At 42.1% G+C, this 26,430-nt stretch overlaps 1 protein-coding gene and 1 pseudogene across 3 annotated transcripts in view; one reads left to right on the forward strand and one right to left on the reverse strand.

Annotated features, from left to right (window-relative positions):
- Positions 1-917: 917 nt before the first annotated feature.
- Syndig1 (synapse differentiation inducing 1) overlaps positions 918-26,430 on the reverse strand; it is a 154,499-nt gene continuing 128,986 nt past the window's right edge. For all 3 annotated transcript variants that reach the window (XM_090351908.1, XM_090351907.1, XM_090351909.1), the window contains exon 4: positions 918-2,151. In XM_090351908.1, the coding sequence (XP_090208034.1) occupies positions 1,993-2,151 (159 nt within the window). In that variant the 3' untranslated portion in view covers positions 918-1,992. The remainder of the gene's footprint in view (positions 2,152-26,430) is intronic.
- On the forward strand, positions 4,855-5,556 carry LOC150050098 (glutathione S-transferase A4 pseudogene; annotated as a pseudogene).

Raw genomic sequence — 26,430 nt, forward strand, 5'->3', positions numbered from 1 at the left:
AGTGTTGCTCTGCAGAGATGAGCCAAATCTTCTGACAAGAAACCCAGAAGGCACAAGTCCCTGGTCCCTGCCCTGAGGACAGCTGAGGTCATTCTGAACATCAGGGAGGAGTTTTCAAAAGGCTCATTTCATTACCACTGCTGGCTCACTCATACTATGAATGCATAAGAGCAGAGCAGATGCATGGTCTGAACTCTACAGAGGCGATGCACAGCTGCACATTCCCAGAAGTCAGCCTGGGCTCAGGCCCTGAGTGGACACTTTATGGTTTGTTGCCATATTGGGTAAAAAGCTGTCAGTACTAATGACAACCAGTACAGGTGTAAAGGCGAATATGTCAAAAGCCTTGTATGTGCTATTACTGGGCTTGAGCTCAGGGCCTAGGTGTTGTCCCTTACCTTTTTTTGCTCAAGGCTAGAGCCAAAGCTCCACTTCTTACTTTCTGATTGTTAATGGGAGATAAAGGTCTCACAGACTTTTTGAGCTACGATGCTCAGACAGAGCTCAGCCTCCTATGTGGCTAGGATTATAGGCCTGAACCACTGGCACCTGTCCAAGGGGCTAGCATTTTGAACAAGTCCACTAGAGCCTCCATAAATCATCACAAGTGAGGTACTGAAACTTAGGCCAGGGACTCAGAAAAGGCAGTTCTGTTCTGGAACAGAAGTGTTGTACTTGGTACAGAGGCAGGGAGCAGGTAGCAGAATTCTGTCACCTGGAGGGGGGGGGAGCCAGGCAGAGTTTGCAGATGTGGCTTTGTCCTCCACTGTAGCTGGTTATGTCTATGGCTCTGGTCATTTCTTTCTGTGAACTGCAGCCCTTTGAGACTCTAGGGAAGATTAAGATTACATATAATGATATGTTCAAACATTCAACCACTGTGATGCGTCAGAAAGAAAAGTCACAAGCACACAAGCTAAAAGATAATTTTGTTAAATAATGAACACTCAAAAAACAGCAATGAAATGGTATTAAAACGTCTGCGATTTTGTTTTTTTTTTTTAAGCATTCATCTGATAACTTAAGCAGCATGAAGCAAGAGTTGCACTTTTAAAAAATGACAAGAAAATAGCGATTCATTTAATTGGCAGAGTGAAACCCATCTTATTACTCAGCTCACAGGAGACATTGCTTGTGATCAGCGTGAGCATCTGCAGGGGTGGCTTGTTCAGAAGCATCTTGTGTGTCTTCTCAGCTCCTTTACTTCAAGTTCCCCAGCAAGCACTAAACTCTCTCTCTCTCTCTCTTCAGACTTTGCAGAAAAGCTTGTACATAGCTTGCCTCACACCTGACCCCGAGAGTGTGAGTTGCCTTGGTAGCTGCTGCATGAGTGTGGTCTGACATTCTTGGCTGTAACAGCATGGCGGTGATGGGAAGGAACGGGGTCTGGGGATAGATTCCATATTATTCTGGCTTTGCCTTCTCCAGGCAGGACCCCATCTGCAGATGTTCTAGATGTTCTGTCATGTTCTTCTCAGCCCCATTTGCTTCTGGCAAAGAAATCATGTAAAGGCGGGGACGCAGATGAGTCAAGTGGGCCACAGACAGCAGAGTGACGTGTCCCCCGCCCTCTGCCTAGTGCACCATATTCCATAAAAAATAAACACTTTTTAAAATTTTTACTGTTTGTGTATTGCTAATGCGATGGCATTCCAGGCTGGCAGGCTGCAGAGAGAGCTGCATTGTCATTCAGTTCCCCAGAATTCATCCAGAGACAGCCTTTTGGGCTGGGGAATCTTTGGGACTCCCATTTGGAAGAGTTAGCAGTGACCATCTGCCTGGTGCTCTAACTGTGCTGTGAAAATGCAATGGAAGGATAAAAACAAGGAGGAATCCAGGGGTAGAAAATTCCAGGGCATCATGGAGTCATTCTGCAATCACTTGTACTATAGAGTATCACACAGGTGTGTCTACCCTTGGCCAGCTCTACCTTCTCTTGTTCCCACAGATCTGGCCTGGGTTTCTTCCCCTCCGTGCCTGCCGGCAGGAAGCTCATAGATGGTTGTTCTTGGAGAGGTAGGCGATGAGGGCAACAGCCACGCCCACGTAGATGCCAGTTCCGATGGTGATGGAGAGCACAGCCAGGAACAGGGCCCGCCGGGAGCTGGTGCTGGCCTGATGGAAGTCTCCCTTGGCCACAGCTTTGTTCGTCTGCAAAATTAAAGAAGAAAGAGAAGGTGAGGGTGAGCAAGTGGGAAGGGTCAAGGTGGGGAAGATTCGACTGTGGTTCCATCAGAACTTTAAACGTCAGCTGATTGCAAGGAAAGCTTGTCAATTTAAGAAATGCCAAAGGGGGAGCTGGCATTTGCTCCCCTGCCCCACATCCAATGGCTGGGTAGTTCTCTAACCTCAAAGAAGGAATATGCCAGTGTTTGTCATTTGTTCTCCATGCAGCAAAGGGAGGCAAAGACTCATTTCTATTCCAGAACAAACAAGGATTCATGTAGCTGAGGGAGTGTCATCGAGGTGGACTCTGGGATCTCAGGTAGGGGTGAGGCTGTGGAACTCCAGTGCCTTCCTTTGCCCAGCCTTCCTATCCAATAACATATTTTCTTTTCATTTGAATAACAATTCGTACTGTGGACTCATATTTATCTTTTTTTTTTTTGCCAGTCCCAGGGCTTGAACTCAAGTCATGAGTGCTGCCCTTGGGCTTTCTCAAGACTAGCACGCTACCACTTGAGCCACAGTATCACTTCTGGCCTTTTCTGTATTTGTGGTACTGAGGAATTGAACTTGGGTTTCTGTGCATGCTAGGTAAGCAATCTTACCACTAGGCCAAACTCCCAGCCCTCACATTTATCTTTTTAAATCTCCACTATCCAATAGAGGTGTGGGGAAAGAAATGATAGCTTTTATTTCCCAGAGAAGAAAGAAGGATATAAGATTATTGAAGGGATCCCAGAATACTTAAGACTCCATCTGGTCTTAACAGTGGGCTATCACATAGCCATGGTACCATCTGTTTCCTGACCATTGTCCCTCACTCTGCCATGACTAGAGTTGATAAAACTCACTCATGGGGTAAAATAATTTCAGGTAAGACCACTCCTTGTGCTTTTGAGCACTCAGTTTATAACAAGCTTTAGGGCAAATAAGATTCACATTCTTGAGTCCATATTGAGTCCATAAGTAGACAAGAACATGGAGGTGGGATGTTGAGTCAGGTTTGGTATCTTGTGGCAGACTCTTAAACCCATCTGAGATCTTTCCTTTCACAGTTAGCATGGGGCACGTTACTCCTCCCCTCCAAGTTCCTACCTTCCTTGAGGGCAGTGGCGACTTCCTGCTCTGAATTGGTTCTATGAGCAACAAGTGGTTATTTGTTTGGAGTCTGCTGGCTGGAAAACACACATGCTCCTCCTGCACACTGTTGGTGTGGGGGCTGTTGTGTGATTCAGGCTTAACCATTATGGACAGATCATCGAAGTCAAACAAGCTCACTTAGGTGCTAGAATGGGAGTCTACCAAGGTTTGGGCTGCACAGGAGTTTGTGGGTGATGCTGAAGAGGGCTAATCCCCAGCCAATATAGGGGGCCTCCACAGTCAGGGTAAAAGGACAATCCACTTCCTTGCTCTCATGGGATACATCTGCAAAACCAGACTCTCGTATTGGACTTTCCATAGGTTATCTATGTGTGATATTTCTGCAACTTTTAGGCAAGCAGGGAAGGGTTAGTTCTACAACACCATTGCACCATGCACCATAGAGAATCAAACTCAAACAACTCATGAAATAGATTTTCCTCTTTCACAATCTCCTGATTCTGTTTTTATAAGATGAAGAATCTGCGATATGTTCAGAAGGACTTTCATCTGCCACCTGTCCCCTTCTCTTGTTCCTAACTTCTAAATCTTGAAAGCTAGGTTTCTTTCCTCTCCAAATTTTTGCCTTGGAACTGTGCTTGAGAGCTCACTGGGGACAAGTTTTTGATGAAGCAGAGTAGAGGGAATGCAAAATGAGATGTCTTCTAGGACAACAGTAATTAATTAATTAACTCATAATTAGCAGAGTTTCATTTTATCTAATAGCACTCCCAAACACTCCAGTGTCTTATAATTTACTTTAATTGCCTTTCCTGGCATTAACTCCAAACAGTGTTGATCATAAGAAGTGTGGCTTTGCTGCAGTTACTGCCATTATCCCTATCCTTAGCTCAGTCCTCTCCTCTGAGGGCCAGGCTGGAGACAAGAGGAAGCTCCAGTTCCAAGGAGAGTAGAAGCCCTTTTAGCTGATCAAGATCCTTCATATGAGGCTCCTGAATTTAACTTCTCTGTCTCATCATCATCAATGTGTTTGTTGACTTGTGAAGCCGAATCTACAAGTCCTTCATTCACTATGGTCTCCTTGGGGCCTGGGCTAGTAGGTGTCAGGCATAAAGATTGGCGGTCAGTAGTTACTGATGAATGACTAAATACATTATCTCTATAAAATTACCTACTTCAGTGCCCCCATAGGATTCCACTTCTGTTTTTTCTGGGGTGTTTGGGGGGGGGGGAGAAGAGGAGTCCTGTACATCTGTTGAGCTGAGTTCTGGTCTGCTACTGTTGGTTCTGGGCACAAACAGTGCCAGAATGTTCACTCCAAAGACAATATATCTGAGAATCATGCATACCCTTTCATTCTCCTAGCTCACATTGGGGATCTCAATTTGCATTTTAAAGTATAGTTCTGAGGCTCCTGATAGGAGAACCTAGGAAATATGTCATTCAGGCACTGCCATGGAGATTGTAAAAATCAACACATGGGGGCGCTAGGCTGGGACACTAGTGACTGGAACTGGTGAGCACCACCGGAGGTCTTCATTTTCCACCCTGGACCACCGGAGACCAGGAAAGTCTGAGCCAGGAGTCATGGCTGCCAAACCCAAGCTCTACTACTTCTGTGGCCGGGGCAGGAAGGAGTCCATAGGCTGGCTGCTGGCGGTGGCTGGAGTGGAGTTAGAGGAAGAATTTATTGAAACAAGAGAACAATTTGAGAAGCTGAAGAAAGATGGACACCTGCTCTTTGGCCAAGTCCCTCTGGTGGAAATTGATGGGATGTTGCTGACTCAGACCCGAGCCACCCTCAGCTACTTGGCTGCTAAGTACAACCTGTACAGAAAGGACCTGAAGGAGAGAGCCAGGATCGACCTGTACATGGATGGCACCATGGATCTGATGCTGCTGATTATACTGGCTCCGTTCACAGCCCCAAGAACAAGGAGGAGAGCAATGCTGCCATCATTCAGGAAGTGAAAACCCGCTACTTACCCATCTTTGAAAAGGTTTTGAAAGACGACCAAGAAGACTTTCTTGTTGGCAATGCATTTAGTTGGGCATATGTACAGTTGTTGGAAACTATCTTGATAGTGGAAGAGTTCAACGCTATGGTGCTGTCTGACTTCCCGCCAGTTGAAGGCATTTAAAGCAAGAGTCAGCAGCATGCCTAACATCAAGAAGTTCCTGCAGCCTGGGAGCCAGAGAAAGCCACCTCCTGATGACCGCTACGTCAAAGTGGTCCGGGAAGTCCTGCAGGATCGGCAGGTGGCTGGATCTCCACCCAAGAGAAGATGAGCGAGCCTCTCCCTGCCATCCACAACCGACGCCTGCTCCATGCGATGCTCAAGGGCAGAGCCTTATTCAATGCCACAGTGAAGCATCCCAATTTGTGGAATGTTTTTCTAGCTCATCATATGTGGATGGTAGTCTACAACTTTTATGAAGCCGGTGGTTTTTTTCTGTATAAATGACGAGACATATGTAGTCGTGGCAGGGGGCTGCCTGGCTGCTTTTCTTTTTTTATTATTTCATTTTATTTTTTTATTGTCAGGGTAGTGTATAGAGGGGTTACAGTTACATTTGTCAGGTTGTAGGTGCATTACTTCTCACACATTGATACCCCTTCTCATGTTTTTTGTCCCCGTCTCCCTCTCCCAACCCTGGGTTGCTTTTCTTGAGGTTTGCATCAAGATGAGGATTGTGTGTGAGAGATCAGGATTCTCTAACACCTATGCTGGTTTCTGAGCGCTTGTGACTGGGGAATGTGGCAAATGGGGAGTCGCTGAGATGGTTTGGTGAATCTGAAATTGGAAGTGGAATAATGGAGGATGACTGTTCAGGGAACAATATTTTGAAATCCTAAAAAACAACAACAACAACAAAAACCTCACCTTGGATAATTAGATGACATTCTTTTTGTTTTGTTTTGTTTGTTTGTGGGTCATGGGGCTTGAACTCAGTGCTGTCCCTGAGCTCTTCAGCTCAAGGCTACCACCCTACCCTAGAGCCAAGCCCCATGTCCCGTTTTCTGGACATTAATTGGAGATAAGAGTCTCAGGTCCTTTTGTGCCCAGGCTGGCTTTGAACCTTAATTCTCAGATCTCAGCCTCCTGAGTGGCATGAGCCACCATACCCAGACTTTTAGATGACATTCTTATATTTAACAAAACCAGTAAAGATTGGGTTTTACTTTGTTAGAAATGATCTGAGATAAAAGCTCAGAGATTCCATCTCAACAGAAAGCTGACCTTGAGCTTGTGATTGTGCATCTCAGCAACAGCTGGAGACATCAATGGGAAGGGCTGAGATACCATCCAGCCTGAGCAAAACAGCAAAACTCCATGTTTAATGTAACCAGAGACAATAGCTGGGGGCATGATTCAAGTGGTATAGTGTTGTACTGCAAATCTGATATAAATCCAGTCATGAGGAAAACAGAAGCCACATTTTGAGTAGTCGAATCTTGGCATGTTTATTAAAAGGCCAATGACTGCATGGTGGATTCCTGTCTCAAAGACCAGAAGCCAGAAAATACACAACACTAGTTGTTAGGAAACTGAACCATGAAGGCCTGAGAGGAAAGAAAACAAAAACAATACCAGCCATCCAATTCAGCTCCAATGGAGAGCTGAGGTGGGGGGCACCGTGGTGACAGGAGAATGGACAGGAGACAGGAGATAGGAGACAGGGCAGGAACATGGAGGCACATGGCACAGTAGAATGGCGCCTGAGCTGGTCCAGGCCTAAATAGGGTCAGGTCAGGGGTTAGAGTCACAGGAATTGGAGTCCCAGGCTGGACTGACAGGTTTAGTAACTTATCCAGGTTCCAGCCCCTGCCTCCAGGAATTCAGGCATACCTTTGAACTGGAGGTGGGGGCTCCACCATACCCCACCATGAAGATAAGAAACCAGGCCCTACCATCCCCCATGTGGTCAAGACCCCATCTCCTCACTCAATAGCACCTGTGCTACCAGTGCAAAGCCCCAAGTTCAAGTCTCAGTCTACAAAAACCAAATAACAAGAGAGAGAGAGAGAGAGAGAAAAAAGAGAGAGAGAAAAGGAGAGGGAGGACCTAGAGCCCTACCAACAAACCAGGTTTTGACAAGGTGCTACAAAGTAAAGCCAACATGCAAAACTCAGTATGCCTACAACAAACAGGCTGAGAAAGAAATCAGGACAATTCTATTCACAATAGACTAAAAACATAGTTACCTCAGAATAAATGTATAAGGTGTTTGATTTGTATAATGAAAACTATAAAACCCTGAGGAAAGAAGTTAAAAACAGAAAAACTGCCTGTGTTCATGGATCAGCAGAAGTAGTTTTGTGAAAATGGTCTTACCGCCAAAATCAATCTACAAATTCAATGTAATCTCCACAAAAAGTCCAAATGAGTAGCTCAAGAGCACAAATATAACCCTTGAAGAAAACATGCCAAGGATGATGAGTCATTTAGCCAGTTTGTATAAGCAATTATTATTTGGTAATAGCATGATCGCTCCTTCCCCAGGCCTGGATACATTGTGTGAATATATCTAGCTTAGGTATATAAGTAGAATGACACAACAGTTTTGTTTCTTTGTAAGTTTTTTGTTTATTTACCATAATGTTTCCAAGATTTCTTCATGGTGTAGCATTGTTAGAATTTTATTCCTTTCTTAAAAAAAAAACAACACATGGGCTTCTCTTCAGCAATGATGTTTGGTACCCACATTTCACAGAAATAGAGTTCCTAGATTCTAAGCTCCCATAGGTACAGGTATTACACATGCTATGGCTTAAGGAAGATGATTCAAGATCATCCCTTTGTTTCAGAAAATGAGTGACCAGGCCTATATTACAAGGAGGGAGCAAATGAGTAGGAAGATTCTATCCCAGCTACTTCTGGACTTACATAGCTTCAGACTCCTCAGTTTGTTTTCTTAGTAGGCATGAGGGAAGAGGTTTTTGACATGGCTCCTTGAGTTTGTGAACCACAGACATGGAAAGTGAAATTGAGAGCAAAGGAAGTTGTTATGAGAAGGTAGCTCAGTGGACTCTGCAAACAGTCCTTGATCCCAGTTGCCTTTGCCCACTGTGTTAGAGGAGGAGAAAACAAAGGAATAGAATCATGCAGACTTTCAGGGATAGGGGATTCCAGGTACTTCTGGGCTGCCATGAATAGATGGTACATGTTTATCCATCCAAACCTGCAGCTTAGACTTCTCTCCATGTGGGCCTCCACATGAAACTCTGTAGTGTAAGTGAAAGTTCAGAAAGTACCCCCTAAGAAATCTAAGTTCAGAGTATGACATGACAACACTTTTTGCATTTGTGTGAGTGGATTACCTTCTTGCAGCAGATTCCTTGAAATCTACATACAGTTCCCCTAGGCAGTTTGATTTGCTGGCTCTTTATCACCAAGTACCCAGCTTGGAAGCCCCTGTATCACTTTACTTATTTATTTAGCTAGTCCTGGGTTTGAGCTCAGGGCCTGAGCACTGTCCTTGGACTTTTTCAAGGCTACCACTTGAGCCTCAGCACCACTTCCGGCTTTTTTCTGTGTATGTGGTACCAAGGAATCAAACCTAGGTCTTCGTGCCTGCTAGGTAAGCACTCTTCCACTAGGCCAAATTCCCAGCCCTTCTGTATTACTTTATTCAGGTGTGTGTGTGTGTGTGTGTGTGTGTGTGTGTGTGTGTGTGTGTGTTTATTCTCTATTGAAAAACACAGAATTCCCAAACATTGTGCCTGAAAATAAGACTAGTCATGGTGTCTCTCAATTTCTGTTGTAGGTATTTTGGGAGAACTGGTAAGCAGTACTGTCTTGGGGCTGAGTTGTGAAGACTTCAATGTCCTCTATGGATCTTCACAGCCAAAAGGCTCACTAGCCTAGGGCCTACTAGTACCTCTAGGCTGGCTCTTTCCTGCTCCTATCTCATGGCCCTGCTTGACTCCAGTTATAGCCAAAGTCATTTCCCAGATGGACAACCTCTCCTCCCTGTAACTTGGGTCTGCCTTGGGGCGGACTAAACAATGAGCCTTTTGGAAAACTTAGTCAAGGACTTCTTAGATGAAGGTTGATCATAAACCTGAAGTGTACATGGGAGGTGCATCTGGAGCCTCTTTTCCAGAGCAGAAAAAACCAAACCAGCCTTAGGCACCTTCTCTGTCCTGACAATGCAATGACAGTCAGAACCTGGGGTCTCAGTCCTCTTGGTGAAATTCTAGTACCCTGTCCAAAGTGCCAGGGCTCCTGTCTCTCAACTGGCCAGTGATTTTGGAATTAATATTTCCTGTATCTTTAGATTTAGTATTTGACAAATGGTGGCCAATGTGTTAATTTTCATTGTCTGGAAAATTAACTCAGTATTTGAGGTTTGGGGGGGAAAAGGTCATGATTTTTACTGAGGGGGCAACTCTGCTGTTCTGCCTTACTTATCACTATCCTTAGGGAGATGCTTCCACATTCCATTTCATCTTCCAACGTTCTCACCCTGTTCATGGAGAGAAGCCAGGTCAGGAACAGAAAGACAACCTTTTTGGTGATACCATCACTAGTCACCTTCTTGTTGAGATTTAGAACAGGCCTCTGCAAGACACCAATGCCACTTGAATCGCTTCTCTGGAAATGGATAGCGCTGAGGATACTTCATGCTCACTTTTCTTCTAGTATCAATATCTGTCTGGCTAGATTACATTTCTTTGCATTATTGCAAAGGTTATTTCCATTATTTATTACTATCTGACACTTGCTGAGTAATGAGGAGGTAACTGAGAAGAGGCAGACTACAACTCCACTTAAAAATCTGGATGAGAACAGAATGGAAAAATACACATAAACCAGAAGGGGTATACATATACATATATACACATATTTGTCTATACATGTACACATGCATATATATGTATACACACATACACACACATATGATCACTTATGTATACACATAGATGTACTTTGACTCTCAGTAGGGATATATCTACCATAAATTGAAAACACAAAGGGAAAATGCATACATAAGTGGAAAATGCCATTGAATAATCCTAACCGGCCAAATACAGAATAGAAGCACAGCACACTACTGTGGGTTGTGTCAGTGTGGCTGAATGGGAGCTAGGGCCACTCACTGACACTTACCCAATCGCAAAAGATAGAGAGAGCCATACTTTTTTCCACGGGTCTAGGAAAAGTTTCAAATTCAAAATTTGAAATACATTTTCTACTAAAGGTATAAGACTTTGCCATATTTGTAAATGGATAAAATATTAAGTTGAACTATTGCAAGTCAGGGTGTATGTGTGTGTGTGTGTGTGTGTGTGTGTGTGTGTGTGTGTGTGGTTTTATATCACTCATAGAGAAAGTACATAGTCCATTCTCCTTGTGAATCCTGACACACTGGGTAGTCGGCATTCATACAGAGAACAGAGCCTTGTCACAGTGCAGGGGCCTCTAACCATCACCTTTCCCAGCAGGAACCACACGGTGGTCTGCAGCAGGGTAAGTCAGCATCCTATGCTTTGGAATGCTAGGTCAACAGGTCAACAGAGACTCCCTGAAAGATTCAGCTTCACTATGCAAAGTGATGCACCATTTATGCCCTAGTGTAGTGTCTTATTGTGACAATACATTGCATTTTATAGTCTACTCATCTGTGCAAATGCATTTCAATGGTTTCAGTTTAAGGCTTTAGCAGATAGGGTTACTATAAATATTCCAGGATGGTTTTTCTTGTGAACATATAGACTTAAATCTGTTGGCTATGCAGCTAGGAGTGAAATTACTGATATTAGTACATGTCTGTGTTCATTTTTAAATATAGTTCCTCTACTCAAAATGACACAGACACCAAGTTTTATAAGATACACGAGGGCCGGGAGTTTGGCCTAGTGGTTGAGTGCTTGCCTAGCATGCACAAAGACCCAGGTTCGATTCCTCGGTACCCCACATACATAGCAAAAAGCCGGAAGTGGTGCTGAGGCTCAAGTGGTAGAGTGCTAGCCTTGAGAAAGTCCAAGGACAGTGCTCAAACCCTGAGCTCAAGCCCAGGACTGGCAAAAAAAAAAAAAAGATACACGAGCAAAACCATCTTGGGTATTTCTTTGTCTCTGAAGATTTTTCTCTAAAGACATCAACTTGAACTCAATTTAGCGAGTCTCTCTGGTTCTTAAAATACCTTAGAATATGTCATGATTTAATTTTTCCATCTGAAATTTTTACTGGTTGTTACTGACCAGATCCTGTTGTGAACTAATAGGTTTCTTACAAACTCCCTCTGCTCTACCTATCCCACTGCTCCCTTTCCTCTCTTTCTTCTCCTAAATGGTCACCAAAGCCTTTTTTGGAGCCATTTTTCTACCATGTAATTCAGGGTCAACTTCTATGTCAAGTGTGCTATTATTTTGATTTTTTTTTCTTTATCTGCTTCATGGATTGTTTTATTTGACACACATATATCATACACATACACACATATACACCCCAAAACGCTGTCAGTACAATCACAATCTAATCAAATATACTAGAAATATATTAATCCCTGCTTACTGGAGACCATACTCCTGGTGCTTCCTGTCCTGCTCTGTCAAACATGGTTAGTTGTTCTTCATGTATTTCACTAACCTTACTGTAGAAATTTCCTGTCCTTCCCTTATATATGATGGTTCTTATTTCTTCTCTTCTGGGCCTCATTTCAGGAATAATTTTCCCTATAACACATCTTCTCCAAACTCCTTAAAAATGAAGCACATGGGTGTTCAAGGCTTTGTATGTCTATAAATGGCTATTCCCATACTCAATTGATAGTTTGGCTAGGCATAGAATTCCACATGGGAGCCATATGTTTCTCTGGAATTCTCACAATCACACATCATATTCTTCTCATAATACTCTCAAGGGGTTTATCATCATCCTCATACACTCTGTCTTCTGCTCCATATCTCCAGCTTTTGAGAAACACCCTTTATCTACAGTGTTCTAATATGCTGGCGAGGAAACCTTTTTGTTCAGTCTCTGAATTAATGATTCACTTGTTTTACTTCTCTCCTTTATTTTTCTTGGTATAATTATTTATCACTTGCTTTTGCCACACTTTATGGGGAAATCCTTTAACCTGTCCATGGGATTTTGTTTTGAGTGTTCCATTATTTTCCACAGACTCCTTTTGCTTCCTCACCACTGAACTGTTTTTCTTTTTTTTAAGTTCCCATTTTTACTTCTGAAAATTGATTTAACTTCTCATCTCTCAAAACTATTAATTGAATATATTTTTTAAAAGATGGCATGTCCAATTCCTGCACTGAATCTATATCCAAATACCTCCCTGGATCCTCTTGCTTTTGTTCATCTCATTTTTTCCCCTCAGGTTGGAGACTTTCTCGAATTTCAAATAATCACTGTTACTTAATATTTAAGAGAACCAAAGGACCAGTTTGATGCTCTGCATGAACATATGGGGCTAGGAGATTTCCTATAGTATTGATTAAGCATCAGGCTGGCTTTTTCATTTGTAGTTTCTGCATAATCACATATATTGTTCTTCCCTTTGGGGACTGTTAACAGTTCTATAACTGTGCTCCTCTAAAATTCTGAATTTTATGTTGAATTCTTAACCTCTAGCTCCTTAAATATGACTGAACATGGAGACAGGTTTGTTAATGCAGAGATGTTAGATGAATCCCAAATACAACTGATAGGTCCTTATAAGAAGAAGAGATTAGGGCTGGGAGTTTGGTGAAGACCTGGGTTTGATTCCCTGGTACCACATACGTAGAAAAAGCTGGAAGTGATGCCATGGCTCAAGTGGTAGAGCTCTAGCCTTGAGAAAGCCCAAAGACAGTGCTCAGGCCCTGAGTTCAAACCCCAGGACTGGCATAAAAGAGAAGAGATTAGTGTGTGCTAGTGCTCTCTCTCTCTCTCTCTCTCTCTCTCTCTCTCTCTCTCTCTCTCTCTCTCTCTCTCTCTCTCTCTGTCTCTGTCTCTGTCTCTCTCTCTCTTTCTCTCTCTCTCTCTCTCTCTCTCTCTGTCTCTCTCTCACTCTCTCTCTCTGTCTCTCTCTCTCTCTGTCTCTCTCTCTCTCTCTCTCTCTCTCACACACACACACACTCACATACACAGAGGTACCATGTGTAGTTGCACCAGGAAAGCACTACCTGAAAGTCAGGGAGGGAGCCTTACAAGAAATCAAACCTGCTGGTACTTTCAGAATCAGACTACAGTTTCACCAGGAACAAATCCTCTAACTTGTGTGGAAAAGGTCCTGAGAGGGTGAGGCACTACAGGACAAGAGGTTGGAGGACTGAACCTCCCTGTTTCTCATGTGGAGGTTTTGAACTTGTGTTGTCTCACCTCCTACTCTGCCCATTCTGTTGAGCATGGTTGTCAAGACTGGAGTCATCGTTTGTGAATTTCTTTGGAGTAAATACCTGTCTCTAGCTGGAATGAAGAAATATTTGCTGCTACGTTGAGTTGCAAGTTAAGACTGGGATGTTTTATTCCCCAAATGCAACCAAAATATTGACACCATGTTTACATTTTCTATGGGTTTTGTCAATTGTTTGGAGCCTCCCAGTTTTGTGTCTTTGTGGCAGTGATAGAGTGGATTGCCTGGTCATCACTGGTATTTTTATGGAAGGCTTTTAGACTTAGCTGCCTCTTTCATATATTGCTACTCCCCCATCTGCTCATCTCTTCCACAAGGTATTCGTGTCTTCATTTACTGCTGTTCTATGTACAGTCTCTTGTTTATCCTTTTAATTTCAAACGGGTTTGGGGGGACATGGGATAATGGAAGTATTCTAGCTATATCACTGGAGATTTATCTTTTTTTCTAATAGTCAATCCACCTCTGGCTAGGGTCTCCCAAATGATCTTGAGACAAGGATACAAGGCAAGAAACTAATTGGAAAATAATCCCAGTAAATGTCATTCAAAAAGTAGTAAGGAGGGAGGGGGAGCGAGGCAGTGAAGCAGAGGAGCCAGTTCAGAACAGATTAACAGGCAAGGACAGTTGTATTGGCCCTACTATAGACATTGGGTAGTGTTCCAAGGTGTTTTCCTCAAAGATCTTGGAATATGTTGTTTAGTCCCAATCCCTCCATCCCTACTGGCTAACTACTCTTATAAGCTAACTTTCCCATATTCCTGGTCCTCCCATCTCATGGCAGACCACTGCTGTAAGTAGAGGTAGCTTTCCAGCAAAGAGTCACAGGTCTATGCAACAAGCACCTTGACCATTAAGATAGGGAGGATATAATGTTGACATCACCTGCTCTGTGTCTAAAGCATTGCTTTATAGTATTTCCATTATTTTCCTTATCTCCATCATCTAACTGATAAATTGCATCATGTCACTTTATATTCCCAAAGAAAGGGGTAACTCGTTGGAATTAGGGCCAACCAAGAGGAGTTGAGGGCTGGACTAGGTCCTAGGGTATAATGTGGTGAGAACCTTCTTCTCATCTGTAGGTTACTGTGGCGATGGGAGGGGCCATGACTAGAAAGAGATAAGGAGAACTAGCACTGTGAAGGAAGTCTATGAGTGGTCCTCAGTGAACTCAGTAACTGAAAACAAAGTGTGAGAGGGTTCCAGGCAGCAGAAGTTAATTGTAAGCAACAGCTAGGGATGAAATGTCATTTTGTTCTTACCATTTGTTTTGCTTGAATGGAAAAATCCCAAATCATTCCTTAAACTCTGTCTGGTTTCCTCATCCATCACCTGCTTCCAGGATACAATCTGAGTACTGAGCTACCTGCCTGGGCTTCACTTTTCATTGAACTTCCCCATAGGGAGAGGTTAACTACTGCAACAAATGACTCCAATCTTATGGGTATGACCCCCAACCATTTTGTTACAGCTCATTAGTTTTGATTCAGAAATTCAGGTCAGATCAGTTGAGGATTCAGATCAGATTCTTCTACTTCAAATGGCATTAACTGATGTCTAGCTGGTGGCTAGGCTGCTCTAGAGGGTCCAAGATGGCATCATTTATACCTGGCTTCTGCAGCATGTCCATTTTCTGCGTGGTAGCTCACCAAACTTGAGGCTTACTGTTTTAAGACAACAGGCACAAACTCCAAAAAAGACTTGAAACATTCCTTGGGCTGCATGCTGCTGGTTACAATGAGTCACTGGGGCCAGAAGGAGAAGGGAGAGGACACAGGTAGGAGGCTGGTCAAGGAATTAATGTAGTGATAGTCGCCTTCCTGCAGTGACTCGTCTTCTACTTGGCTGCCCCAGATGTGGAGCCTTTGCCTAAAAGGAAGTGTTTCCAGTTCATTGTCTTCTAGTTTGTGGGAAGGAGTCCATTTACTTCATTACACATCAAAGGTAGGAGGAGGGGAGTCTGAAGTTGGCCTGGGAAAAAGTACAAAACACTTCCTGAAAAACAAACTAAAAAAAGAATAGAACTGGAGCCATAGCTCAAGTGATACATTTGCCTAGCAAACAAGTTCAATCCCCTGTAGCACCAAAACAAAAATAACTCCAAGGTAAAAGCTGACACACTGAAAACTTTACAAGAAGGAATAGGAGATACACTAGGCCTCCTTGGCACAGGTCGAAACTTTCTTAATAAGGACCAAGAATCACAACAAATCAGAGAAAGGCTGGATAAGTGGGACTGCATTAAACTGCAGAGCTTTTGTATGGCAAAGGACATAGCTAGTAAATTAATTAGGAAGCCTACAGAGTGGGAGAAGTTCTTCACCAAACAAACAATAGACAAAGGCCTCATATCTAAAATATATCAACAACCCAAAAAATTGAATCACTCCAAAACTAATCTCCAAAGTAAAAACCATCCCATTAAAAAATGGGCCAAAGACTTAAAGAGAGTCTTCTCTGAACAAGAAACAAAAATGGCCTATAGACACATGAAGAAATGTTCAACATCTCTGGTCATAAAAGAAATGCAAACCAAAACAACTCTAAGATTCCACCTCACTCCAGTTAGAATGGCCAGGATCAGGAAAACGAATAATAACAGATGCTGGAAGGGATGTGGCCAGGAGGGATCACTACTACACTGTTGGTGGGAGTGCAAACTCGTTCAACTACTATGGAAAGCAGTATGGCAGTGCCTCAAAATGCTAAACATAGAACTCCCCTAGGACCCAGCAATTCCACTACTTGGCATTTACCCAACCATCCAGAATCTAGGGCATACTAAATCCACTAGCACAACAATGTTCATTGCAGCATTATTCACCATAGCAAAGATATGGAACCAACCTAGATGTCCCTCAGTTGATGAGTGGATCACCAAGTTGTGGTATTTGTACACAATGGAATTCTATGCTGCTGTCAGAAAGAATGACATCGCCCCATTTGTTAGGAAATGGAAAGACTTAGAAAAAATCATATTAAGTGAAGTAAGCCAGACTCAAAGGAACTTAGGCTCAATGGTTTCCCTCATTTGTTATAATCAGTAGAAACCTTGGGCTCTACTAGCAGAGATCTGCAATAGAGCAAAACCTTGATACATAAGGCCATATAGTATGAAGCTAATTGAAAGGACCTCCAGGATATTGAAACAAAAGCCATATAACGAATGATTGTTGTCCTTAATGTACTATGTTATCTCTCATCTCCTTTGCTCTCCCTTGGGTATCTCATATTGTTACAGTATCTCACTTTGTTATCTGATATATCGAATTTATTTGTATTTGGTTATTTGAAATTTGACAGGGAAGGGGGGAAAACCAAGATGGGGGGTGGGGGATGGGGGGTGGGTGGGTGGGAGGGTAATGGGTACCAAGACATGTGAAAGGGTATCAATGTATGTGAATTAATGCACCTTCTATCTGGCAAATATCATGTAACCCTTTTATTAATTACAATAAAAAATATAAAAAAATAACTCCAAGCCTGATAAACAAATGTATGGGAATATCCTCGTTAACTCAATATATGTAGTTAACATGCATTAATAATTTTAATAAAATTGAAAAAATCATTTATTTCATATTTCATCAGAAATAGTTTTCATGGAAGAGCATGGTTGCCTTCATGTAACTTTTAGACATTTAGATATGCCCTTAGTGGGATGAAATTTTACCAATTAACCCACAATCTCTTGCCCTATACCCTTTCTGACTAAGAAATAAATTTTTACATTTAGTGTACCCTGTGATCACAATCACAAGTTGATAGCTGGGACACGAAAGGCTCAACTTTTCTATTCTGGAGAGTGGCAAAAAATAGGCAAATTCAGCCATGTTGGTCTTTTGAATAAACACATAGGAACTAATATAAAGTAGCTAAAGTGACATGGGAACAATAACAAAATCGAATATGTATAGGAATTACAAGGACAAGAAATAGTTTCTGCAAGTAGAATGGCAGGTTCACATAGATCACTGGGCTGGGGGAGGGGGCAAGACATTAGGTATACATAAGCTTTAAGAAGTACAAGCATACAGTTGTTCTCTTATTATGAACAAGTGAATTTAAATGTAAAGTTCAAACTAATTACCGTTGACATTAACATTTTAATAAGGGTACTAATCTTTACTGGACAGGCTGGACTAATCTGAATTCTGACACTCAATACTTACAGTTGAGAGCAGACATACTACCATCTGGAGAATTTATAAACACTCTGGACTGAACCTTCTATAATGGATGTTAAAGAAGGGTGAACAAGATGTGGGCCCAAACAACCTGTTTCATTGGCTCCAAGGGGCTACTCATATAAATAATGAAGCTAATGATGGTCCAGCGGCCTAGTTCTGGATAAACCAAATGCACTGGACATCTCTGATGGAGAATCAGAATGGACACACCATTTATTTTTAGAGCAGCACACAAACCTGCATCATTCTATTTATATACATCATATCTCCTAAAAAGAAGTCGTGGTATTATAAGGATGATTCACCCTGTATGAGATTAATTTTGTAACTATCTTGGAGGCTGGTCAGGATGACATGATAAGGCAAGGAAATGGATGCTGGGAAGTCACATGGTAACAGATCTAATAGGTTCTGAGAGGAACTTGCTCTTCTAAATCATATCCATGGTTCTTGCTCTTCTGCACGCTGTCTCACTCTGGTTCAGTAGGAACTGTGACCAGGAAGCCTCGCTGACATGAGGGAGCTCATGGCTGGTGCACAGAATACACCAAAGATGACTGAATGACCCTGGGAGACGACCTACTTTGAATTACACTTCTGTTTGCATTTTCAAATCTCCTCTTATTTTAGAGAAATTCGCCTTGATTTCTGTCACTGGTATGTATCTGTGAAAGGATATGTCTTACATTCCAGCAAGGTGGCAAACTGGGATGTTTTTAACTGAGAAGGCACAGAAACATCAAATCCACATGAGTAATTTGCTTCCAAGAGACAGGTTCAGGCGCTGTGGTACTCTGAGAAGGAAGAGGATGTGCTTAAATTCATTAGCCCTAGAGTGTCTTATCCAAGCAAGGGTCTAAAAACTCCTCTCCCAGGCTTCAGACACCGGAGTAATTTCTGTGTTTATCCTGTACTTGAGTGCACAGTCCAACTCCAAGGCTAGAGTAGTCATAGATGTGGGCTCTGAGTTTATTATGTGCATGAGAGGAGAGGCCTACTGAGAAACTAAAATACAAATGGATTCTGTACTCAAGCAAAAGAAAATACAGAGATAGTCCCAAGGATAATGACAAGTTCACAAGTTAGAACCCATGGGTTTCTACCAGGAAAAATTAATCCTGGTTCTAGAGAGATTCAAGACAGAAAATGATAAGCTGTACTAAAAGAAATGACACAAGAGGGTAATCAGTTGCTATGCCACTCAAAGCAGACTTGTTATTTCTATAAGTAAGTTATTTCAAAATAATTTAATATCTTTTAGATGTAGAGTTCTATAAGAGCAAAGATAAAAAATTCATGGAAAGTGTTGTGCTCCAAGATAATCTCAGGGCTTAAAGTAACAGAAATAATCTCATTGATTAAGAAATCATGGAAAAAATAGAAAAATTTAGGCTTGGAAAATTGCAGTTAGAAATTCCAGAAATGAAAGTAAAAAACCAAACAAACATTTAAGCCCCCCAGGTTATAGGGTTGCAGAGCATTTACTTGGAAGGATTGAAGAGATTATTTGTGTACTAGAAGTCAAATGCAAAAGAATCATCTAGGAAAGTACAGGATGACACAAGGATGAAAAATACTATAGCAATACAGAAGATAGGAAGATCCAGCGTATAGCCAACAGTAACCCCAGAAGGAGAGAATGGAGAGGGTGTGACAGAGATATTCTTCAAAGTCATAATGGCTGGGGATTACCAGAACTAAAGATGGATATGAATCTTCTCACTTAAATAGTTCATGGAATCTTGGGAAGACATAATAAAAATAAATGCATATAAAGACAACATAGAGGACCTTTAAAAGCTGGAAGAGTCCAATGAAAAGCTCAGTTCTCAGCTCTTCGTATCCCCAATTTTACAACTGGATACTCATCAACACCAGCAGATTCAAATATCACCCATATGAAATAAAACTCTTATTCATAACTGCATCTCATCAACATATATATGAGGTGCTATCTTTATTTAGACCTCAATAGTAACTTTAAATCCAGTGGCTGGGAATGTAATCTGGTGGTAGAGTGCTCACTTAACATGCATGAAGCCTTGGGTTTAATTCCTCGGTGCCACACACACAGAAAAAGCCGGAAGTGGTGCTGTAGCTCAAGTGACACAGTGCTACCTTGAGTAAATTTGTGTCCAATGACAGTGCTCAGGCCCTGAGTTCAAGCCCCAGGACTGGAAAAAAAAAATACAGTGTTTAAAGCCAAGCTTGTTATCATTCCTCCAGGGTATGGTGCCTTCAATCACGGACACAAAGCCAGTCCTCCTTACTTCCCAGTTATCTTTCAGGATGGCACATGCTGCCGATCAGATGGACTTTCCTTTGATTAGTCTAGTCATCTAGTCATCTATCTCCTGCCTTCATGCTGGCTAGCTTAGGAAAGGAACAGAGAACACTTAAAAATGCTTATTATGTGACTTCTGCCTTTCTATTAACTCTTTCTTGAGATTGTCCCAACTTTAAGTGGGAAGATGGAGCTCTATGACCTTCATAATCTGATCTCCTGTCTCTCTGTCCTTCCATGTTCGTTTTTCTCTGGCCTCATTGGGTGATTACTCTTCGTCTGTAGTGGACTCCAGCCATTTACTAAGAAGGATGTCTCTTAGTCTCAGTGCAACTGTGTATGGAGTCCCAGGAACGCTTGCTTATTAGCTTCTGCTACAGGTCGTGCTTCTCTGCACCATGTCTTCATATATGATATCACACATCACGCCTTCACACACGCCTTTAGTTATTTTTGTTCATGCTACTTGCTATGTTAAGTTTCAGTTTACAGCTAGACAACCAGTAAAGCAGAGAATACCTTTTTTTGTTTGCTTACTTTTAAATATTCAACACTTAACAGAGTCAGTAAACAATATTCCTATAATGAATTGAAGATTTTCACAGGTTCTTACATTCAAAATGCTTGAGTAAATCAATTACCTTTTCACCATGAATTCAAACAATATAGTGATAATGTGAGTATAACAATGATGTATGTTGCAGATGTTGGCCCCTGCTAACTGTTAGCACTGCAGTGTTGACTGTGAAAATTAAGGCTGGCTCCAGTAGCTTGGCATCTGTGATGCCGTACTGCTTGGTTTGAGTGCTCGTTTTGAGCATTCTACTTATGATGTATTGCTTAGCAAAGGTGCTGTTAGTTGTGAGTTACTTAAAATCATATTGCATCTACAGCTGGCAAATAGCCGTGCTGTACAGGTGTTGGAATTACTCCTGCCCATCTGGTCTCTTCATAGATTCTCACTGCTTTCTGATTGGCAGCAGAGTCTGCAGCTGGCCCTGTGTGCTGCTATTTCCCCACCCCCTGTCCCCCATCTCTTTCTTAGATCTGAAATTTGTCTCTGTTTTCCTGCCACATGAGTTCCTGTTCTGAATTAACCACAAATACGTGATGCTATGGAGGCAAAGAGGGAGTGTAGTGGCAGAATTTATTTTACAGTCACATGAAATAATACTTAGGTGATCCCCCTGACGTCACCAGGAACATGTCACATATTCTTTTTTTCATATATTTGTTATTGTGATTAATAGAAGGGTTACATGATATTTGCCAGATAGATGGTGCATTTATTTCCATACATTGATACCCTTTCACATGTCTTGGTCAACATGTCACATATTCTGTGTATCCTCAGAGTTCTAGTGATTCAGAAACATACCTTAAGAAGAATCTCTGGAGCTCAAACATGCTCTTTTAATTAGAAATGATGGCTTTAAGAGAGGGACCTCTTTATTCTCCAGAGGCACCTCTCTGAGCCAAACTGCTCTGGACCAAATGTCTCCCCTCAGATTCATATGCTGAAGCTTATTCCTCAATGGGATGATTGGAGGAGGCGAGTGGCCTTCAAAGGGCAAATGGGTTGATACAGCGTCATGAGGGTGGAGCCTTTATAAGAAGAAGACACCTGACCGGGTGCAGTGGCTTATGCTTATTATCTTAGCTACTTGGAAGGTAGAGATTCTGAATGATTATAGTTCAAGTCAAGCCCAGACAAAAAGCGCCAACTCTTATCTCCTTAATAATCCAGGCATGGTGTCTGAAACTGGCCCTGGGCAAAAATATAATACCCTATGTGAAAAATAACTAAAGCAAAAAAGGCTGAAGTTATGGCTCAAGTGGCAGAACACCTGCCTAGAAAGTTTGAGGCGATGAGTTTAAAACTCCACACTAACACCCTCTCAAAAAATAACAAGGGCATGGGAAAGGAAATAGGTGTCTGTCTGTTTATAACCAAGAAGAGAGGGCTGATGAGAATCACATGAAGTCACCTTGGTCTTGGACTTCCAGCTTGCAAAACTATGAGAAAGGGAAATGTTCTATTTAAGCTTCCTGGTCTATAGTATCTTGGTAGAACTGCCTAATTTGACCAACACTACAACTTCTCAGTCTGTCCTTCACATTCCACAGGGATCCTTTGCAAGAACCTCGTTTTCTGAAGTTTGCTTCTCAGGTAAAAAAGGCTACTTCCTCTCAGAACTAGGCGACAACGTGGCTGTTCATGTAAACGGGGATTACTTTTTGAAATGCCTCTAAATGTTTTTGGCTTCTCTCCCCTACCAATTCCTGGACAGCTGCATGTGAGGAACATATGGATATTTCTACCTTTTATTGGAAAATGCCTTTTTTTTGACTGCATGCCACCAATTCATGCCTATAATCCTAGCACTCAGGAGGCTAAGATCTGAAGGATCATGATTTAAAATCAGCCTTGGTAGAAAATCCTCTGAGACTCCATCTCCACAATGACCAGATAAAATAAAGCTGGAGTCAGGCAACCAATGCGAGACCCTTAGTAAAAAGCCTTATACCACCAAACACACACATACACACACACACACACACACACACACACACACACACACACACACACAGTAGAGAGAGGGAGAAGAAAAAGAAGAAAAGGAGGGACGATGGAAAGAGTAAGAAAGAAAGAAGTGACTTTTCACCACAGACATCTATGACCTATGGAGTATACCTCACGTGCCACATCTGGGAAGGGTACCATTGTCCTCTCCAAAGAAAGACTTTGGTTCACAGAAAATGTTCCTCTATTATTACTTACCCTGTTCCTAGTGACAAGAGCCTTGCTTCTAAGCCACAATTGGATGCCATATGTATGCAAAACAGACAAATTTCTTGACGTTTGCTAGCATGGCAGTTCTGTTTAGGTGAATGCATGGAGCTCTATCCAGAAAGGATTACCATGGGCTCTGCCTGAATGTGAACACATTCCTCCACTGTTGAGTCCCTTGGGCCCCTTGATTGGAGACTAACATGCAAAATCACAAGCATGCCTGAATGGACATTTTTTTATTAGATCTTCTAATGAAGTGCCAATCAGATGAAAGCTAACAAGGAGCTGTATATTTGGAAAAAAATTCAAAAGCAAGGGCAGGAATTTCTTTTTACTGGAGTCCAGAAAGTATGATCCAAAAGAATAATTTAGAGCCCCTGGAGTGGTACTGTGTGTATAAGCTTGCTGGAGTGTGCACCTTCCATGGTTTGTTTGTGGAGCCTCCTGATAACAGAGTAGCACACACGAATTCATCAGAACTGTATCAATGAGATGCTGGCAGTTCTTTGCCTCATTTTCACATTTGACTGGGGAGGAGGTCAGATGTGGATGTAAGAGTTTCTGAGGCAGAGCATGCTGGGTAGTTGAAAGTTGCTTATACAGCACAAGGTTGCAGGTAAGGTCCTCAGATAATTGGTTTCTGCCCAGCTGTCTCTGCAGACCACAGGAAAACCCAGAAGCAGATATTTTGGTTCCTGGATCTAGAAAGACTATTCTCTGAGTATTTGTTGACTATTTAAACTTTCAAAACAGAAGACATTAAATGAGGGCCACAGGTATGGTCAGCTGTGTGATGTTTTCCTGGTCCATCCCCTGATAATCTCAGCTTAGGTATAGACCTGAGGACTATGGGTTGGTGGGGCAGCACATAGATAATCTGGTCACTCGCAGAGTTCTTTCTCTGAAAGTCGAAGGATAAGAGCTTTCCTCAAAGGTTGGGAAGGTCAATGGAAGTGACTTATTGTTACTTCCTCCCTTTCCAGTTGCATCACTGGTTTTCCTTGCTGTGTTACTTCAGTGGAAGCTGCAGCCACAGGAACAGAAAGCACCATCATTATTCTTACTGGAAGTGTGGCTCACTCAGTCAATGGGTGGAAAGTCAGCTATTTGGACTGCTCATCCTGTGAGTCAGATGATCTACAACTAACAAGGTGTAGATGCTTTCAATGGAAATAACTGTGATAAAAGTAATTAATGTTTTGCCTGGACTTGTAGCAAGAAGCTTGAAGATAGTTTGGAGTCCTTATCCTAACAAAAAGCTCAGTTCACTGAGTAGGCAAGAGCAAGGATGTCACCACTGTCCACCCAGCTGTAGTTTGATCCTAAGAAGCAAGGTTGGAAACTTCAATTTCCCTCATGTTCCCTTTCTACAGGGTCCTTCTCCAAGCATTTCTAGGCCATTTATGCCCAGTGTAAGAATATTTTTCCAAAATGAAACAGCAAGTTTCAAATCCATGGCTTTTGAACATATTTCTTTCCCTCTATGTGTTTTACTTTCCTCATCTGTCAGCTGAGGATTCTGAACTACTGTCACGGAGTGTTCAAGAGTGTTAAAGTGTTAGTATATGCCTGTCTTTAGAACAACAGCTAGAATGAGTAAGTGGTATTCTTGTGTTTGGTTACTCTAGCTAGGTATACCAGTGATTCAAGACCACAGTCATTGGATGCTTACGGAGTCAATTATCCAGGCAAAGCTCAACAGAAAGACTTCTCACTTGAACCCACTTGAAGCCTGAGTAGGTCTAGTGATCCATTTTGGCTTTTCTCAGCTACTTAGTGCTTGAGTTAAAAAAAAACTCAGACCAAGAATGTCAGTTGGGATAACAAGTGGCCTCTGGGTGGCTTGAACTTTGTCACAGCATGAAGATCTCTGGGGCCCTTAAATTCAATCTCCAGTATCACAAACACACAAAATAAGCAAGGAAGCAAGCAAGCAAAACAGTAATAGGAATTGCTATAGTTTGGTTCTTGAGTATCTCCAAAGGTCTCTGTGTTGAAGGCTTGATTTCCAGCTTATAATGTTATTGGGAGGTGGTGGAACCTTTAAGATGAAGGACTCAGGGGGAGGAAGGTAGGTGATCAGGCTGGCTGTGCTCTGGAAAGCGTATTTGGACTTCAATCTCTTCCTGCTTCTCTTTCTTACATTTGGCCATGAAACGAATAAGCCTCCTCTACTTGCCTCTGCCATAATGTACTGTATGGCCACAGGCCCAAAGCAATGGGCCCTTCAGTCATGGTCTCCAATCTCTAAAACTGAACAAAGCAAAAATTTCCTCTTTATAACTTAGTTATCTCAGGTATTTGTTACATAATTGAAAGGTGACTAATACATGAATTATCTATGAAATGTCAAGAATAGTAGGAAGCATTTTCAGTGACAAAAACCGTGATGCAGTAAGTCAATTTTAAGCTCATGAAAATGAAGTGGTGACAGACCCTACAGAGACACACAGGAATGATGCATTGTGTGAGATGTACAGATGTGTTTACATAAGTAACTGATTAGGGTGGAAGGAAACCTCAGGTACAACACAGAGAGGGGAAAAGACTGCACTAAAAAAGAGACATGTGTGAATAATTACTTGGGCACATGTGCAAAATTTTATGTTTTGTGACTGTAATAAAACACACAAAGTCAGGGGCTGGTGGCTCAGACCTGTAATCTTAGCTATTCAGGAAGTTGAGATCTGAGGATTGTGGCTTGAAGCCAGCCTGGGAAGAAAAGTTTGTGAGACTCCCATCTCCAGTAAACCACTCAGAAAAAGCCAGAAGTGGCACTGTAGCTCAAGGGGTAGAGTGCTAGTTTAAAACAAAACTAAACTAAAATCATGGAAAGTTACTCCTTTAGTTGGCCTTCTCAATGTATGTTTCCAACTTAGAAACTTAAAATACTTTGCAGGAAAAATAAAAGCCCTAGTCAGCATAGAGAAAGCTCTCTTCTGGCTGGGATGAGGGTGATTTCCTATGTCTCTAGTGAGCCTTTATAATACCAGCAGTTTTCGATATTTAACATGTTTGTGGGAAGGTACACAAACTAATGAAGGGATGAAGAGGCCATTCTGAAAAGAAGAAAGTTACAAAGTCTTCAAATGATAAGGAGAACCTGCATTAGTGCAATGCTCTGTGAGCCATAGGTTTTGTATGGATATAGGTGGCTCTGTCTACATGCTTTCCCTCTGAATCACAGGAGGGAAGGTAGTTTCAGTGCCACAGTCCTGTGGTAACAAGAATGGTCCTTACTGATTTTGGTTCCTCTATCTTGGAATGGTTGGTGCTGGCATGGTAGGGTGTGATGGGAAGCCCTTACTTTCTTTTCATCTGGGGTTGGCAGGTACAGGGGAACTCAGAGCTCCCAAGGCTTCCTCCTGGGAATGAATCATTTCCTTGCTTCTGCTTTCTGTTAAGCCACTGTAAGATGCTGCACAGTGAGTTAATAAGAGCTGTAAAGAACTGCACAATTTTCCTTTCAACCACAAAAGAGGTTCCAAGACTCCTCGATATGGCAACTAGCATCTTGGATGGACAAATCCATTGGA

Source organism: Megascapheus bottae, chromosome 18 (assembly GCF_031878675.1).
Source record: "Megascapheus bottae isolate mThoBot1 chromosome 18, mThoBot2.hap1, whole genome shotgun sequence".
NCBI lineage: Eukaryota > Metazoa > Chordata > Mammalia > Rodentia > Geomyidae > Megascapheus > Megascapheus bottae.